This window comes from Rhipicephalus microplus, chromosome 3 (assembly GCF_043290135.1).
Source record: "Rhipicephalus microplus isolate Deutch F79 chromosome 3, USDA_Rmic, whole genome shotgun sequence".
Lineage (NCBI taxonomy): Eukaryota > Metazoa > Arthropoda > Arachnida > Ixodida > Ixodidae > Rhipicephalus > Rhipicephalus microplus.
In genome coordinates, this window is record NC_134702.1 from 93,065,610 (window position 1) to 93,080,114 (window position 14,505).

At 45.1% G+C, this 14,505-nt stretch overlaps 1 protein-coding gene across 8 annotated transcripts in view; it reads left to right on the forward strand.

The window, feature by feature from the left end:
• The window catches only part of LOC119172058 (putative RNA-binding protein EEED8.10), a 102,773-nt gene that overhangs the window by 28,174 nt on the left and 60,094 nt on the right, over nucleotides 1-14,505 (forward strand). For all 8 annotated transcript variants that reach the window (XM_037423050.2, XM_037423058.2, XM_075889989.1 and 5 more), the window contains exons 10-11: nucleotides 5,806-5,854; nucleotides 9,263-9,306. In XM_037423050.2, coding sequence (XP_037278947.2) covers nucleotides 5,806-5,854; nucleotides 9,263-9,306 — 93 coding nt within the window. The remainder of the gene's footprint in view (nucleotides 1-5,805; nucleotides 5,855-9,262; nucleotides 9,307-14,505) is intronic.

Sequence of the window (14,505 nt, forward strand, 5' to 3'; positions counted from 1 at the left end):
CACGGTGGTTTAGCGGCTGCAGTGCTTGACTGCTGACCTGGAGGTTGCGCGATCGAATTCTAGCCACGGCAACCGCATTTCGATGGAGGCTGAATCCTAGAGGCCTATGGGCTTGGATCACTCGCCACGGTAATCTAGTGGCCAAGGCACTCGGTCGCTGACCCGCAGGTCGCAGGATCGATCCCCGGCCGCGGCAGCTACATTTTCAATGGAGGGGAAAGTGCTTGAGGCCTGTGTGGTTAGATTTAAGTGCGCGTTAAGTCCCAGATGATCGAAATTTCCGAAGCCCTTCACTACGGCGCCTTTCATAATAATGTGGTGGTTTCAGGATCTTAAACCCCAACATATATTATTATTGTTATTATTATTATGTGTGCTTGCATTTGAGTGCACCTCAAAGAACACCAAATGGTGAAAATTTTCTGAGCTTATCACTACGGCGTCACTCATAATCGCATCATGGTTCTAAGATGTAAAACCTCCACAGTTATTATTATATGTTAGCTCTTCAGGCCAACATTTGCTACTGTCGGATAATATACAGTTAAACCTCGTTATAACGAGACGGGCTATAACGAAATAATGGATATAACGAGCAAATCCTAATTCCCCTTGAAAGTCCTCATACAAACCAATGTATTCAAAACCTCGTTTTAACGAGGCAAAATTTGCCTGTTATGGGATATAACGAACAAATTTTGTTAGGAAGTAAAATTTTGAGCCGATGTCACGACAGTTCACAACGCGAATTTGAGACGGCGCGCAACGCGAGAACTGTATTTAGCAGTTCGAAACTCCCGCCACGCGCCCTCCAGCAACGCGCGCAAAGCAGACGGCACGCGCTGTTTCCGGAGGAGAGGTCGCTGCATGTGCGCCGCTTGGCTACCACCAACAGCGGAGTGCTCCGCGAACGTCTCACCCTTTTCTTTTCTTTTGTGTCTTCTTTATATTCTCCCTCTCCCCTTTCTCATGACGCTGAGGCGCGCTTCCTAATCTTACATATCCCCTTCCCCTTGAGTAACCGGTTCCTAGAGGGCAGCGCAAAAGAGCGCCCCTTCTGCCCCTACCTCTTCACAGTCACTTTCTCTACAAGCGTTGTCGCTCGCCGACGTGAGCCGCGTTGTTTTTGCATGCGTGTTTCTTCTCTTTTTCGACCGCTTCCGCCTTATCTTTTATCGTGCTGCGCTCGTGATTCCAGCAACATGAATGCGCCAGGCGAGAAGCGAAAGCGCATAACGCTAGATCAGAAGGCGGCTATGATGAGAGCCGTCAAATCGGGGACCAAGAAAGGCAACGTGGCAAGAGACTTTGGCGTATCGACGAGCACACTGTCAACCATCTTTAGCAAGCAGGAGTCCATCATCGACGCTGTTGCACGTGGCGTGAAAGGAAGCGCTAAGAGGATGAGGGCACCTGCCTTTGAAGCGGTCGAAAGGGCGGTTTTTAAATGGTTCTTGGACACGCGGGCCGTGAATCTGCTGGTGAGTGGCGCCTTGCTGCAAAGAAAAGCGAGAGACTTTGCCTGCATCATGTGCTATGACAACTTCGTAGCAAGTTCGGGTGTTGCTATTTCGCCCGTTATTTTTTGGGGGTAAGTACAGTGCATAATATTTGCGGTAAATGCCCGCTACGGCTATAACGAAATATTGGTTATAACGAGCAAATAGCGGCGGCCCTCTGATTTCGTTATAACGAGGTTTAACTGTATATCACAAAAACACCGTTAACAAATAAACTGCATATAAAATTATGAAATCAATTTCGTTACAGCAGAGTCACAGTGTATTAATTTATTGACATCAGCCAGTTAGTGGTTGCGCCACTGCGCATGCGCAAGACAGTTAGGCGCTGAGCATGGGAGCGGGCTCTAGCGAGCGAGGCATCATGGGACGCGTGTAGAAACAACTAAAAAGGCAGCCTCTTCTGCCTCGGAAAACATAGCTGTTGCTAGGCCAACATGCAAGCGTGCGACAGCACTTTAGGATACACGAGGATTTGTGCCTCCTCCGAAAAGTTGTCGCACCCTATTCCTTTGAAAATTCGCGCATGTGGGTAACGTTCTACGCAGCAATACGTTGAGTCGACACTTCGGGCCACAAAAGAGCGTCTCGAACTGCTGCTTTGGTATTTTTGTCAAAAAGACTCTGCAAACCTTCACTAGTATGGGATTTCATGTTTATAATAGCAACAATTTCACTTTTAACAGCAGCCATACTTTAGTTCCTCTTGCCACAAAGCAACGCGCTGAAAGAGTGCGCTGCCTCAAAGCAACGCGCTGCTTTGAGGCAGCGCATTTGAAATGTGTTTTGCTGCCCTGAAGGCTTAGATTGTAGTCTCGCTCCAAGTCAAGGTGACAATAAATTTTAAAATGCTCGTGCGTCAAGCTCCACCAATATGCAAAAGTAAATCAATTCACACAACAAAATTTGCTTTCCTTCTGCAAGATAAGTACAGTTTTTATTTTCCTTTTCAATGTACTTTGGACTTTCATGCAATGGTGGCACCGAAAGACACTTGTCTTAAACCAACAACGCACGTTGCACTCCTGTAACATTGAGCGTTTGAGCGTAATGGGGAACGGACCGCAGAATCTGTCGACTAAAAGCACCTAATAAGGATAGCAGCCCGAGGGCAAAGGCATGCGATTGCTATTAGAAAGGGGATAGTCTGCTTGCACGTGTGCATGCATGTGTGTATGCGCGCGGGCAAATAATAATGTCGCATTATGGTTGCTTAGCAAAATGAATGAAAAACTTTGTCGGAAACCTTTCAACTAATGTATCACGAAACTTGCACGCATTTCATTAAAAACCTGAATCGACACGCTACCCTTGCCAGTTGTGTTGTTAGTATCATGCAGACGACTACATTATGGCCTCGGCAGTGTAAGCAGCATGGTATGGTGGGAAGAACTTCATTGGGTTCAAAAATCAACCTTGAGTTAACCAGTACCACACCCGTGTTGAGACTTTCGGGCCAGTGCCATCAGCCATACTTTGCGGTATTTTATTAAGCCACGTGGACTTCACCTTGATGAAGTGCTTATCAGACAGTGAAGGAGTGCGCACTACCTAAGCAGAATATTTTGTGCAGCTTGTCCTTATGATGCCGACAATCATATTTCGCAATTGATGAGGCATCTAAGGCTACCTAAGGCCTTCGTCAAAATAAACTGTGTTGTGTCGTAAATACCGTGTTAGGAGGTGCGCCTGCAGTGTTCAAGACAGTGACGAAGTGCTAGAGACGTAGTGCTAGAGAATCTGGCTTGACGACATCAAGTATGGCAAACTAATTACAATCACATGAATATAGTGAACGTGAAAAAAACCAGGCTGCATCAGAGAACTAGTACGCACAATCATTTCTGTTCACTGGTTATTCTACAACATCTAATTTTTCTTAGTTCGTATAGGCATAGACGAGGCAGTTAAAAAAAAGTGGCATCCTAAATCAAAACAAGATACAGTCAAACCTCAATAAATCGAACACGGATATATCGAATTATTACCTATATCGAATGGTTCCTATATCACGCGGGAAATCGCATGCATTATTGATTTTTTATTTCGAACAAAGTTTGACATATAATGGATATATCGAACTCAGCCACCCCAAACCGCCCGCGCTCCATTGACAGGCGGCGAGCTTTCCCGCAACTCTCGAAAGTAGCGGTTGAGGGGCAGGCGTTTACGAATGCTGCACACATCGATGGCGCCGAGAGCGCCACTTTAACATAGCGGCGTACGCGCGCCGCAGCCTTGCGGTAGAGGTTCTTGAATAAGGAAAGTGAAGAGAAAAGCGCGGAGCTGTTATTCTCTTTCAATACGAAGGCACCAACACGGCTTCGCGTGGGGGAAGGGGGAGTGTGAGGTAAAGATTGAGGAAAGTATAGGAGGGAAAGGACGCAGATGACAATCTCGGACGCGGCCCGCGCTGCCGCCGGAAAAGGGAAAGCAGTCAGGCGAGCCGACATGTGCGCGCTTTACACCCGGACTCATGCCGCAGCCTTGCACCTTGCAGTCGTTGCAGTCTCTATGGTGTCAACGGCACACTGCGCGCTTGTTGCAAGCTCCTCCCCCGTAGCATCGGCAGGCATCGGTCGTTGTGCTCGCAGTGTTTGTGCGTTCAGAGTTAGGCCTGTCGCGCGCTGTGGTGCGTGACAGGCCTAACTCCGAACAGCGGAGCTCACGGTGGAGCTCACGGCGGAGCTCACGGATGTGGAGATTGTCGCCGAAGCTACTGCTGAGCAGCCAAATGAAGACTCTGCCGAGGTGGATCCCGCAAGCGCTGATGGTGCCCCGCTCCCGACATCAGCTGAGGTCGTAGCTGCCTTGGCCCTTGTGCGCCGCCACTGCGGCGCGATTGAAGGCACCGGCCTATCACTTATGGATCGCCTGGACTATATTGAGGACGCAGTCACCAAAGACGCCATGGCCAATAAAAAGCAGGCTACTCTTTTTCAATATTTTAAACCAACGCAATAAATACTATGTTTCAATCTTCAAGTGAGTATTTACTGCACCACGCTTGAACGGTTCGTTGGTTGTTTTCAGCAAGCTGTTGACGCATCGCGATTTTTTTATATCGAATTCTGGATATATCGAACTATTTCGCGATCGCCGCGTCATTGGATATATCGAGGTTCGACTGTATTACTTTTACTACAAGGTAATACTACAAGATATTATAACCCTTACACTTACTTCTATTTGGTGCACTTGCCCCGCCGCGGTGGTCTAGTGGCTAAGGTACTCGGCTGCTGACCCGCAAGTCGCGGGTTCGATTCCCGGCTGCGGCGGCTGCATTTCCGATGGAGGCGGAAATGTTGTAGGCCCGTGTGCTCAGATTTGGGCGCACGTTAAAGAACCCCAGGTGGTCAAAATTTCCGGAGCCCTCCACTACGGCGTCTCTCATAATCATATAGTGGTTTTGGGACGTTAAACCCCACAAATCAATCAATCTATTTGGTGCACTTCTGATAAGCTTGCCTTCTTATAGACCAATTTAAGTTCTCTGTAGTGTGCTGTTCTTAGTATGCTCTATGTCAGGTGGAATGTAGTGTTTGTAATCGTGTATGTGCCAGGTCTAAATTGTCAGCACCCTATGAATGCAGTGTTCTTGTTCTTATACTTCCCTTTGCCATAGTTCGGTTTGATTTGGACATACATGAATTGAGAGCACTGGAGTAACTAGAGATTAACCATGAACAGTCCAAAGCGTGAACTTGAATCCTCCCTTATTGCAAAGGACACAGGCACATAAATACTGGACAGAGACAGATACGCGACCCGCCCTCTCTGGCAAGAACGAAACGAAATTGAAGCTAAAGTCTCATCACAAGTGCATACGGACTGTGACCCGCCACGAACCGGGAGCACATAAGAAAACATAGGTACTGCGAGCCTTTTTATGTGGGACAGGACTGAAGGCTTTTATACTGTTTAGATAAGTTTGTGCAAGAATACCCGTCATCATGAATAGCTCTGTAAGCTTGCAACCGTAGACTGCTCATCTTTTCTTATTTATTTTTTTTTAATTTCAGCTTGGTGGGGCTGATTCAGTGCAAAATCATTCATTTACATTGTTTCATGACTGGACCCACTAGATTACACTAATTTAGCAAGTTTTACTGTAAGCACCGCAAGCTCTATGTTGGCAGTGGTTTAGAGCTTGCTTATCACTGTCCGTGTCACGGAAGTTGCCCAAATTGTTGTCAAGTACATGCAATTCCCTATCATAAAAACGCTGTTGTTTTTCTTGCTAGCAGTAATCTGATATTATGCATAATTTCGGTTGTCTGATTAGAACATGAAGGCACTGAAGACCCTGGAATTGGCAAGGTCACTATATCATGGTGAGCAGAACTTTCGATCTTGCAAATAGTTTTTACTGGTGTTAATTCAAATTAGGTACTCGGCGAATCATTCATGTTCACGTGAATTGCTTCCGATTACAAATTTATTGCTCTCATGGGACGTGCTTGCCAGAATGACATATGTCAGCAGCTGATTTCAATTTTTTTTTTAAAGAGGCAGTGCTTCTTGCATTTGGCATTTATATTTCTTCACTTATAGAAGGCATATGTTTAGGGCCTGTGGTGCCTGCGTATGTGTCACAGGAATGCGCGCTTTACATGGTGCAGAATATTTTACGGAAATGTGGGAGATACTCATAATCTTTACTGGCATCACTTTTGAGATGGGGTGGCAACAAAAGATCACCAGTTTTATTAGATTGATCGGCAGTTTATCGTCCTCAAAAATGCCCCGCCGCGGTGGTCTAGTGGCTAAGGTACTCGGCTGCTGACCCGCAGGTCGCGGGTTCGAATCCCGGCTGCGGCGGCTGCATTTCCGATGGAGGCGGAAATGTTGTAGGCCCGTGTACTCAGATTTGGGTGCACGTTAAAGAACCCCAGGTGGTCGAAATTTCCGGAGCCCTCCACTACGGCGTCTCTCATAATCATCAGTGGTTTTGGGACGTTAAACCCCACATATCAATCAATCGTCCTCAAAAATGTAGAGGAACAATGCGTTAGGTAAGTTTGCTGCCGCTGACTCCACTGAACCAACATATAAATAGAGAACAGTTCTAGATGTAGTTCCACGTGCCATAGTTCATGCCTTTGTCATGACATGACACAACATGCCCTGCTTCGCGAATGTGGATTAGGTACACTCAAACCTCATTATAACAAAGTTGCATCTTGCCAAGATAAGTTCATTATACCCAAAAATTCGTTTTGAAAGTATATTGCTAAGACTAAATCTTCTGCAAGGCTATTAATTTACTTCGTCATAACGAATATTTTGTTATATCTGGGTCTATTATATCGAGGTTTCAGTGAAGTTGGTATTCCTTAAACCAGGGGTTGGTAACCGTTTGAGACAGAGGGCCAAGTTGCATGATGCTAACACAGCGGTTGGTCGCACCGAATGTTGAAGGTGGGGGGGGGGGGGGGGGGGTTCTTCGTTGGTTAAAGACTAAAACTTCAGTGGATTGACATGAATCTGGGAAACTGGATTAGAAATCGTGTTACTTTTCAGCACACATGCCGCAATGTAGAGAACAAGCATAGGTTACAAGCGAAAATCCTATTTTAGGTGAAAATTGACATGTCAGCCTTCCGATAAAAAGTGTCAATGGAAAAAGGGCATGGTTTGATGCTGTGCCGGAAGCCTCGTGCGGCCCATGGGACGTAGGTTGCCGACCCTTGCCTTAAAGGGGTCCTGAAACACTTTTTCAAATGACCATGCAATGCATTCACTGGAAAAGCTTATTGCTCTACAAATGAAAGAGCTTAATGCCTCACAAGCGTTGAAAAAATTTTAAAAAATAGGTTAAGTGCAAGTGGAGTTACAAAGCTTTATCGTATGCTACAATTGCATTCTCTCTTCTCTTGTCCCGAAGAAAGTGCTGGAAGCTAAGCAGAGAGGGATGGCAGGGGCAAAGAAAAACGTCACGCGGGCCTCGTGAACTTGAGCACTCCCTTCTTTTTTTTTTCTTCTTTTGTTTCTTCAAACGTGCGGCTTCGAAGTCGTGGCCCCCTGCGGCGATCTCTGTAACCATCGAGTGGGCCATATTCAAATCAGCCAATGTCTAATATATGGGCTTTCTAGGAGTGTTTTTTGAGTGTCTTTACTTTATTTGTTGAAAGAAGAGAAAGCAATTTTTAGCTGACTTTAATAATTTATTGTGAATTCACATGCTGTCGGGAGTCTATACTACCGATCGGCCGTGTTTTCTGACCATGCTCAAAAAGTGTTGCAGGGCCCCTTTAAACGGTGGTCTAATGTTACCAGGCAGGCTACACTTTTCAGTGTTCTTAGAAGATCAGCCTGTATATTTAGCTTTTAGAAGGGCCCTGAAACACTTTTCCAAGTAGCCATGAAATAGATTCACTAAAGGAGCTGATTGTGTCATGAATTCACCACCGCAAGAACTTTTAGGATTCATCTAGTATGAGCAGAATTACAAAGATTTGTCGCACATTGCAATTTTGCACCGTCTCTTCTCTCATCCCAGCGATAGCGCTGCAAGTTAAGTGGGGAAAGATAGCGCGGGGGAAGAAAATACGTCACACATGCCTCATCATCTCGAGCACTCGTTTTTTTTTTTTTTTTTCTTTCAATATGCCCTTTTTCAATGCGATCGCACACGCAAGCGTCGACAAATCGTGGCTTCTTGCGGCGGCTTCAGTAATGACCAAGTGCGCCATGCTCAAATGGGTCAATGATTGATACTTTGCCTGTAGCATCATTTGTCAAGACAAAAGGGAACGATATCTGAGCCGACTTTGAGAATTTATTGTAAATTCCAGGCTGCGTGCTGCGCTATAATATTCGGCTTGCATGTTCTCGGGAGCCTGTACTATCCTCCACGAGTGTTGAAGATTGGGCGAGTTGGTTTGTCGTACTTGAACTGGTATAGCGCATTATGGGGAAAAAAAAAGAAGAAACGGCCGAGCAGACCGACACAAGAGAACAGAGCGCTAACTTCTAACTGAGCTTCATTGTCAAACTGCATCAAATATGTAGACCGGCGCAAGCATACAAAACCACCCTAACGCAATGACAAGATAACACACAACATCACACTGTCACATATCACAGATTCATAGGCGGTTATCCTGATTAATGTGAAGTGGTAAAAAAGCACCCGTCACAATTAACTCGAGAAATCATAGAAGCGCATTGTATAGCAAGAGCTGGCAGCACGTGTATTAGCGCCCCTTCTTTGGTTTTATCTGAACATGAAGTGGCCTTCCTTAATCAGGATAACCGCCTATGAATCTGTGATATGTGACAGTGTGATGTTGTGTGTTATCTTGTCATTGCGTTAGGGTGGTTTTGTATGCTTCCGCCGGTCTACATATTTGATGCAGTTTGACAATAAAGCTCAGTTAGAAGTTAGCGCTCTGTCCTCTTGTGTCGGTCTGCTCGGCCGTTTCTTCTTTATTTCCCCATAATGCGCTATACCAGTTCAAGTCCTGTACTATCCTATCGGCTGTGTTTTTTTGACCATCCTGAGAAAGTGTTGCGGAGCCCCTTTCATTCATCTGTTGCCATCGCTGTCACCTAATTGGATGTAAGCAGTGCAGAAACAGTGTTCAGTATGGTTGGTTCACAAACTAGTGGAGTTAGCCATTTTGCTATCATAAGTTAACCTACTGATATTCTACTATGCTGTGTTGCCAGTTTGTAAATGTTTTTCACAGAGCATTTCATCGGAAGGCTCCAAGTATATTCTTTTTTTTTTTTTCCAGCTAGCAGTAATGGTATTAGTGCTATCGGCACTTTGCACCATCTGGTGAGTACCACTTTGACATTTTGTGCTTTTTTTTTCTTCCTTGGCTTAATAGTTTGCAGATTTATGCAAGCATTGGGGCTGCTGTTTTACTGCTGATCTTGATGCTGGCCACTGTATAGTATTTGATCTCAAATGCTTATTGAGGCCTTCAATGAGGAATTTGTGAATGAGGAGATGCGAGAGAAGAGAAATCGTACTGGTTCTTTTGTGAACAGAATGCACAAAGTCAATGGCGCACATGTGTATGCAACAGCAAATATGTGAAAGCTGTAGTGCTGAGTTAAAGATAATTAAGTAAAAAGGTGACTACTAATTGGGTACTTGTCTTTGTTAGATTGTTCGTTCTGTCAGCTTAAGGTTGGTCACCACCTTTTAAAGCTAACAATATTTAATTTGCAAAAAATATTGTTATTTTTAATATTCTAAGAATGTACAAGCATGGAAGCTCATGGTGCAGGATAACATATTCGCCTATCCAGTCCCATTAAAAAATACTGACTGTCCACAAATTAAAAATTAAATGTTTGGGAAAACTGAATTTTTCTTTTACTTGAAACTTTGTCAAGTGTTCATCTACATTCTCTAATAGAACATGCATTATACTAATGTGTATGGCAACAATTGATAGGGGAAGGAATACTCTTTCCGGCATTATTACCGTAAACGCCCGGATTATTGGTCGAACTAAAAAAAAATAAAATGCAATGGCAAGACCCCTGGGCTATATTGGGCGCGAGGCCCACCACTGGAGGAGCGGGCGCTGCAATCGCGGTGGCGTGCAGGGTTGGAACACTCGCTCTGCGGGAAGGAAAGCTGTTGGTTGGATGCGCTGTTTTTATCTGTGACTTTGCGGGGTTTTCATTTTTGAACAGCGTTGTTTTGCTCTCACTTCATCTGTGCGGACCTCCACAGACTACACAATCCGGAAAGCTGCAGTAAACGTTATCGGCGGCGCACCGCAGCGCGCTATTTATGCGATGCCACTGTCACGACTGCTGGCAGTGTCACTGTCACTTCTCTCTTTCTATAATGTTGTGGTTGTTAATTCAAGGCCACGGGGTTAAAATGAGCACCGACCACGATTATTCACATAAAAGCCAAATGTTTCAGTTACTGCATGGGAGCCTTGTTCGCAATGAGAATGTGGATACAGTCCGATTATGTATGCTTTAAAATAGGATGTAGGTGCGCACATGTGGGTGAAGCTGCAATCATTACAATTTAGAGCGTGTGCCGTCGTCTGAATTGTCAGAGAGTCAAGATAAAGTCCGGAAGTCCAGTTCTTTCCCTCAGTTTTTGTTAATTTAACCCTATTTCGGTAAATTTCGAGGCCAGTTGCTTCTGCGTATTTGGCCAGCACGTTCGACGAAACCTTCCTTTTTACATGCTCCAGTCTGCTAAAGCTACTTCTCTTACCATGGTAACTTTTACTGCAGTCTGCGCCACCCGCAACTTTCCTCCCCTGGTGTCTGTCACTGTGTGTGCCCAACCACATTCACCGTAGCCAGAAAGTGGCACACCGTTCCCCCTCCCCGCCTCCACACACACACACGAAATTTGTTCCCATGGCATATAGCGCACAAAATAACAGTCGACCACATCTCCCTGCATACCCGGCCCCCCAAATTCTAATCAAGGTGGTGCCCCCTCCGGAAGAAGTTTCTGCCTACGCTACTGCGGTCTGCGACTTCAGCTCGGATCGTTCCTTGCTTATACGTCTGTAGAACGAGCCCACAGCCTGTCACTTCTTCTCAATGCTGTTTTGATCTACAGGTGAAAACACGGTCAGCTTTGAAAACTGATTTATCTTCAAATAGCTGCCATGATATGCCACACAGCTTATGAATGAAGCTGTGAAATAACGACACTGGCATTTTTCCGAAACAAGAAGTTGCCGTTTAGATCTCGGTATGCAAGACGTACCTCGCAGCATGCTCATTCAAGGGCGCACAATAATACGGCTGGCGCGCAGTGCATTTGCAATGGTAATCGAGTCCAGTCGGGGATCGGATTTTTTTTTTTTTTATGGAGATTTACCTGTTTGTAGAAGCTGTGGAACAAAGCCACTCATTCATAATCTTCACTCATGTGTGGCTCGATGGCAATCGAATATGTGCACAGTGTGACAACCGTACAGTTTTCGCAATAAATATTAGGATGCCACACAGAAACGTTTTGCTAAAGTGACATTTTACCTATTCACAACTCTGAATAAGGCACCCGCATGCGTGCGACTTTCGCGTTTGTCTGTCATCATAAGAAAAAGGTTGCGGGTGCACGCGGCTGTAAGAATGCTGTGTTACTACTCGCAAAGTGAGGAATCCGCTTGCACTGTGCTAAACTAAAACGCAAATTTGTGCATGCTTGTCGTGTCAACCGCGACCCATCTTTAGATGCAAACTTACAATGAATGAAGTAGTGTGGTTGGGTGCATTTCTTTTAGCAAAAATAAGTCTTTTAGCCATGAGCACGCATTAATACCCATTCGATGCTTCAATTCGACATTGAATGAGTCACCTTTTACAAAAGCAGCGTGCTCGGTTACGCGGTTTTCATATGAGGCCATAGCAGACGACGCCAGCAGTCAGGCATTATGACAGGCATAAAACTTTTCCAGAGCAGACATTTAGCACTTCGTACAGTCAGTGAAGAAGCTGCAGCAGAATTTTTCTGATTTTGTTCAGTGAAGTACGACAAGAGCAGGAAAAAAGGAGACGCGAAAGCGGCTGCAAGCTGCGTGCGAGAGGGCTGGTGGAGCAATCTAACCACTCAAGTCACAGTGATGCGTCTGCATGGTGGTGCCACGGTATGTACTCGCGTCCAATACCAGTCACTGGCAGAAAAAAATGTTTGCAACAATGGTCAGATGAAGTCGAAAGCCCCCATTGCCACCGTGAGCATCAGCAGCAGCGCCATTGGGCAAGGCTAGGCAAGGCCTGCAGTGTTCTAGCAATGCCACTTGGCTTCTGTTATGTACTGTCAGCCTGCCGTCTTTTTTTTTTTTTTTCTATTTCCTTCAGCAAGTAGTGGTAATCGACAGCAGTTTACAATAGGCTTTAAGAAAAAAAGTTATTAAGTAAGTACGCCAAAGTGCACGGCAACTTGGCAGCACAACAAGACTTCGGTGAATCGGAGAAAAGAGCAAGATACTGGAGGAGCCAAAAGCAGTGCATCGCATTCTGCAGCAACCAAAAACAAACATCAATTCGTGAAGGGACTACAGTGCACTCCGAATTAAAAACGCTACTTGCCGAATTTGTCTGGGAGCTGCGTACGAGGTTCCTACCAGCAACAACAGAGTGTGTCCGCGTGGAACCTCTCGAGATAGCGTGTGACTCTGGACTCGCAAGGGTGCAATTATATAGATCGCCATCGTGGGTGCGCCAATTTATGAAGCAGAAGGGCCTTGCACTGAGGCAGCATACTTCTGTTTTTTCGCAAGTGCTGCATCAGCAACGCATTGAATGGAACAGAGGACGATTCACTCTGGGACATTACTAGTGAAAAATGGACGTCATCGAATTCGAAGTTTGGACAAGTCTGAGTGACAGAACATTGCGGCCTACTGGCATTTAACTACATAAGATTAGTGTTTAAATTTTTAAAAAATGTCACCACAGTGCGACTGGTTGTGTGACGTATTTAATTTACCAAGATAAGGGTGCGGTGCAATACTTTGCTAATTTTCTTTTTCTTTTTTCGGCTATTGTGGGTCGACCTATATTCTGGTTTTTATGGTTGATCGTTGAAAATACAACTTCATGATGGTTTGAAAAAACTAGTGATGTAAAAAAGTTGCATGAAAACTCTAGGGCACATGCGAAAATGTCAATGTATCTTCATGAATATGCAATGCAAAGAATCTTCATAATATGCGTTTTGTAAAACAAAGATTCGGGCTATATATATCGGCAATGTTCTACCTTTCATATTTAACGGGGGGAAATGATTGTCTTTTGCATACCTGTATTGATTGCTATGCTTCGTAGTGGGATCGAAGGTGTGCCACAAAGGTCGGCAACTAGTTCTCTTTCTGCAAAAAAAAAATAAATAAATAAATAAATAAAACTTTTCATTGAGTAACTGACAAGTGATGCCAAAACAACACTGATAAAAATTTTGACCTTCATAACACACGCAAAATCTGAAGATAAGCACAAGGCAGCTGTGGAATAATTTGGGGAGCGGGAAGACATTTGGCAGGGGGCACCTCACTACGGTCCATGCTAGCTTGATTCATTTTTACTATCAGTGCTGAAGAGGTCCGCTCTATACAAGGCCAGTGCAAATGATTAGTGGTTCTAGCCGTACGCAGTTGCACGACGCGTGTAGTCACGGCCTCTTCCTGTAGCTCAATTCAACACGCTAGGATAGGTTCAAGCGAATAAGGCTAGATCAACAAAAAACGGTTTATTACTACGATAACAGTAAAGCATGAATGTTTGGTAGAGGGATCGTTTGCTTCATGGAGAGAACAAAGGGTTAATATTAGTCTTTAGTCGATGGCTTATAGGGGTCTCCGAAGTAGATCGTCAGTGGCCGCTTGCTAGTACAAGAGGGAGCTTCTCGCTGTCTCCTTATTGGTTTTGCTCACACCTCTGATTTCTCTCTCCCCATCCAAGGTCAATTCGCCCTCCGAGGATGAGTAGCCTGTTCAACGAGCCTGGAAGGGGGACATAGCGCAACCCGCGATGTGAACGGCCCTCGGAAAGAGGCTTCGGTGTCTCTCTCTGAGGGACCTGTTTGTCCTCGTGGCTGTGCTTCAATCAAGGAAAAGGAAGCATGGGCACGTGTGACCTCTCACGGTTATGCTGAAATCTGGCAAACCAAGTTGCCGTGTGGGCTACTGGTGCCGCTGCTATAGAAGATTTCGCATGCAGATGCCCCTGACTCTGTATAGACGTACAGTCTTGACAATATCTCCAAAGTCGGTATTGACTTCATGCTGCAACTGTGGTGGCTAACTTTGGTGGCACTTTAAAAAACTCCTTAAAATAAAACAAGCAAGGAACACGGTAAGAGTAGTGTTGTGTTTACACTTGGATGAGCCTATTTGTTCAGGGGCACTTCGAACCGGTGAAATAAGAGTTTGGAATCGTAGATAGCGGACTATTGATGGGCATAGGTGCAGACAGGAAAATGCTAATAAGAGAGGTCTCAGTAATTGACTTCATATGGCCAGGCAAAAAGAAATGCTAA